Here is a 3861-nt window from a genome sequence, read left to right as displayed (position 1 = left end):
TAATCTTTGGCTCTCAAGAGCTCTCCATCCAATAGCGTCCACCCGCGCGGGTTGAGCATGTTTCTCCTGCTCCACAGGCTTCTCCTCAGGAGAATTCTCCTGCTCCGCAGGCTTCTCCTGCTCCGCAGGCTTCTCCTCAGGAGGATTCTCCTGCTCCGCAGGCTTCTCCTCAGCAGGATTCTCCTGCTCCGCAGGCTTCTCCTGCTCCGCAGGCTTCTCCTGCTCCGCAGGCTTCTCCTGCTCCGCAGGCTTCTCTTCAGGAGGATTCTCCTGCTCCGCAGGCTTCTCCTCAGCAGGATTCTCCTGCTCTGCAGGCTTCTCCTCAGCAGGATTCTCCTGCTCCGCAGGCTTCTCCTACTCCGCAGGCTTCTCCTCAGCAGGATTCTCCTGCTCCGCAGGCTTCTCCTCAGGCTTCTCCTGCTCCGCAGGCTTCTCCTGCTCTGCAGGCTTCTCCTGCTACGCAGGCTTCTCCTGCTCCGCAGGCTTCTCCTGCTACGCAGGCTTCTCCTGCTCCACAGGCTTCTCCTCAGCAGGATTCTCCTGCTCCGCAGGCTTCTCCTGCTACGCAGGATTCTCCTGCTCCACAGGCTTCTCCTCAACAGGAGGATTCTCCTGCTCCGCAGGCTTCTCCTCAGCAGGCTTCTCCTGCTCCGCAGGCTTCTCCTGCTCCGCAGCCTTCTGCTCCGCAGGCTTCTGCTCCGCAGGATTCTCCTCAGCAGGATTCTCCTCAGCAGGATTCTCCTCAGCAGGATTCTCCTGCTCCGCAGGCTTCTCCTCAGGAGGAATCTCCTGCTCCGCACGCTTCTCCTCAGCAGGATTCTCCTGCTCCGCAGGCTTCTCCTCAGCAGGATTCTCCTGCTCCGCAGGCTTCTCCTCAGCAGGATTCTCCTGCTCCGCAGGCTTCTCCTCAGCAGGATTCTCCTGCCCCGCAGGCTTCTCCAGCTCCCTCGTTCTAGCAATCATCAGTTGCCACTGCTTTTCGTCTGCTCGACAAGTGTTTTGACGCCATTATAGAGTTCTCAACTGAGCATTCTCTTTCTTATAGAGTCTTCTCAGTTGAGCACCCTTATCGTGCTTTCTCTTCTTTGTAGAATCTTCTCAACTGAGCATCATTTTCCTCATAATGTTTTTTCAATTCGGCATATGCTTTATCACAGCAGCTTTCTAATTCATCTAAGCTTTCGTCATAAAGGCAATTCAGTAAGAATATTTCTTGGACATAACGGCTTTCCAAACGAGCGTCCTCGTCATTATATTCTCTTCTCAGTTTGGCATCCTCTTCCAAGTAGAGGCTTCTCAAGTGAGCATCCTCTTCCTTATAGATTGTTCTCAAGCGCTCATCATCTTCATCAAAACGGCTCTCCAATTCAGCTACCTATTCATGATACTAGGTTCTCAGTTCAGCCATCATACTGTCATATGTTCTTCTCAACTGAGCTTCCTCCTCCCTAAAAAAGCTTCTCAAATAGGCGTCCTCCTCCTCACAGAATCTTTCCAGCTGAGCGTGCTTCTCCTCGAGTGTTTTCAATCCTAGTCGAGCCTTCTCTTCTGTTTCTTCGCAACGCTCTATTATCTGCAGACGCCTGGATAATTGAAGAGCAGCTGGTCTAAATTCGTACCAGAAGTCCACAAAACAATTTACAAATCGGATAACAAAGAATAGAATAAATACAACGCATATTCGCTTCAAAACGTAAGTTGAAAATATAGTTTGATTTTTAGGAGTCATTTTTCACATCAATAGCATCTCTAGATCCTGGATACGATCAAGCATGCATACGTGTTGCAACAGGAACAACGAAGGGATAAAGTGGCAGAGAGAGAGAGAGAGAGAGAGAGAGAGAGCATATTCATCAAAGCTTATTTATTCAGCATTTTCATAGAGGCTTCAATTCAGCTTCTCTTCCCTCTGTCTCTCCCTCTTCTCTCTTTCTGTGACACAAAAATACATGAAAACCACCACCGAGGTAATTTCTGAACCAATTTGAAAGGGTTGTTTTCGTTCCCTCGATACCTTTAAAGGGTTGTCTCCAAAATACTTTTTACACACACACACACACACACACACATACACACACACATACACACACACACACACACACATACACACACCCACACACACACACACGCCCACACACACACACACATACACACACACACACACACACACACACACACCCACACACACACACACTCCCACACACACACACACATACACACATCATGTATATATATATATATATATATATATATATATATATATATATATATATATAATGAAGGGAGATGGGGAAAGAAGAGGGAGGAAAGGAAAGGAGGTTGTTTAGGTGCATACACGGGCGCGCGTGTGAGAGAGAGAGAGATTATCATAACAGGAATTGCAATCTGCTCCTTCGCTTATCCGCCCTATCCTGTTGGGTGCTTCTTCCATTTGTTCCACCCTGGCCATCTCATAATCTTTGGCTCTCAAGAGCTCTCCATCCAATAGCGTCCACCCGCGCGGGTTGAGCAGGATTCTCCTGCTCCGCACGCTTCTCCTGCTCCGCAGGCTTCTCTTCAGGAGGATTCTCCTGCTCCGCAGGCTTCTCTTCAGGAGGATTCTCCTGCTCCGCAGGCTTCTCTTCAGGAGGATTCTCCTGCTCCGCAGGCTTCTCCTCAGGAGGATTCTCCTGCTCCGCAGGCTTCTCTTCAGGAGGATTCTCCTGCTCCGCAGGCTTCTCCTCAGGAGGATTTTCCTGCTCCGCAGGCTTCTCCTGCTCCGCAGACTTCTCTTCAGGAGGATTCTCCTGCTCCACAGGCTTCTCCTCAGGAGGATTTTCCTGCTCCGCAGGCTTCTCTTCAGGAGGATTCTCCTGCTCCACAGGCTTCTCCTCAGGAGGATTCTCCTGCTCCGCAGGCTTCTCCTCAGCAGGCAAGAGCTCTCCATCCAATAGCTCTCCATCCTGCTCCGCAGGATTCTCCTGCTCCGCACGCTTCTCCTGCTCCGCAGGCTTCTCCTGCTCCGCAGGATTCTCCTGCTCCGCACGCTTCTCCTGCTCCGCACGCTTCTCCTGCTCGCAGGCTTCTCCTGCTCGCAGGCTTCTCCTGCTCCGCAGGCTTCTTCTGCTCCGCAGGCTTCTTCTCAGCAGGCTTCTCCTGCTCCGCAGGCTTCTCCTGCTCCGCAGGCTTCTCCTCAGGAGGAATCTCCTGCTCCGCAGGCTTCTCCTGCTCCGCAGGCTTCTTCTCAGCAGGCTTCTCCTGCTCCGCAGGCTTCTCCTCAGGAGGAATCTCCTGCTCCGCAGGCTTCTCCTGCTCGCAGGCTTCTCCTCAGGAGGAATCTCCTGCTCCGCAGGCTTCTCCTGCTCCGCAGGCTTCTCCTGCTCCGCAGGCTTCTCCTGCTCCGCAGGCTTCTCCTCAGCAGGATTCTCCTGCTCCGCAGGCTTCTCCTCAGCAGGATTCTCCTGCTCCGCAGGCTTCTCCTCAGCAGGATTCTCCTGCTCCGCAGGATTCTCCTCAGCAGAATTCTCCTGCTCCGCAGGCTTCTCCTCAGCAGGATTCTCCTGCCCCGCAGGCTTCTCCAGCTCCCTCGTTCTAGCAATCATCAGTTGCCACTGCTTTTCGTCTGCTCGACAAGTGTTTTGACGCCATTATAGAGTTCTCAACTGAGCATTCTCTTTCTTATAGAGTCTTCTCAGTTGAGCACCCTTATCGTGCTTTCTCTTCTTTGTAGAATCTTCTCAACTGAGCATCATTTTCCTCATAATGTTTTTTCAATTCGGCATATGCTTTATCACAGCAGCTTTCTAATTCATCTAAGCTTTCGTCATAAAGGCAATTCAGTAAGAATATTTCTTGGACATAACGGCTTTCCAAACGAGCGTC

The 3861-nt window shown here is 51.4% G+C and overlaps 2 protein-coding genes across 2 annotated transcripts in view; both read right to left on the bottom strand.

Moving 5' to 3' along the window:
- The window catches only part of LOC138865905 (fibrous sheath CABYR-binding protein-like), a 2360-nt gene extending 633 nt beyond the window's left edge, over positions 1-1727 (bottom strand). Inside the window, 1 exon segment of the mRNA XM_070137298.1 lies at positions 1-1727. This exon segment is cut by the window's left edge and continues 633 nt beyond it. Coding sequence (XP_069993399.1) covers positions 1-963 — 963 coding nt within the window. The 5' untranslated portion in view covers positions 964-1727.
- A 723-nt stretch (positions 1728-2450) lies between these two features.
- Positions 2451-3581, bottom strand: LOC138865990 (fibrous sheath CABYR-binding protein-like). The gene is made up of 3 exons (XM_070137492.1): positions 3421-3581; positions 2712-3084; positions 2451-2570 (listed from the first exon to the last, which is right to left on the bottom strand). The coding sequence occupies exons 1-3, from the start codon at positions 3579-3581 to the stop codon at positions 2451-2453; spliced, it is 654 nt and encodes a 217-aa protein (XP_069993593.1).
- Between the last annotated feature and the right edge of the window lie 280 nt (positions 3582-3861).

Source organism: Penaeus vannamei, chromosome 23 (assembly GCF_042767895.1).
Source record: "Penaeus vannamei isolate JL-2024 chromosome 23, ASM4276789v1, whole genome shotgun sequence".
In the NCBI taxonomy this organism is placed as follows: Eukaryota; Metazoa; Arthropoda; class Malacostraca; order Decapoda; family Penaeidae; genus Penaeus; species Penaeus vannamei.
Note: the sequence above shows the minus strand (reverse complement) of the source record. Positions and strands in the feature narration are given on the sequence as shown.

Coding starts and splice junctions, on each gene's coding strand:
- LOC138865990 (XM_070137492.1), bottom strand. CDS start 3,581: ATGATTGCTAGAACGAGGGAGCTGGAGAAGCCTGCGGGGCAGGAGAAT. Junction 3,085..3,420: donor GAGAATCCTGCTGAGGAGAA/GCCTGCGGAGCA, acceptor CCTGCGGAGCAG/GAGAAGCCTGCGAGCAGGAG. Junction 2,571..2,711: donor ATCCTCCTGAGGAGAAGCCT/GCGGAGCAGGAG, acceptor CCTGCGGAGCAG/GAGAATCCTCCTGAAGAGAA.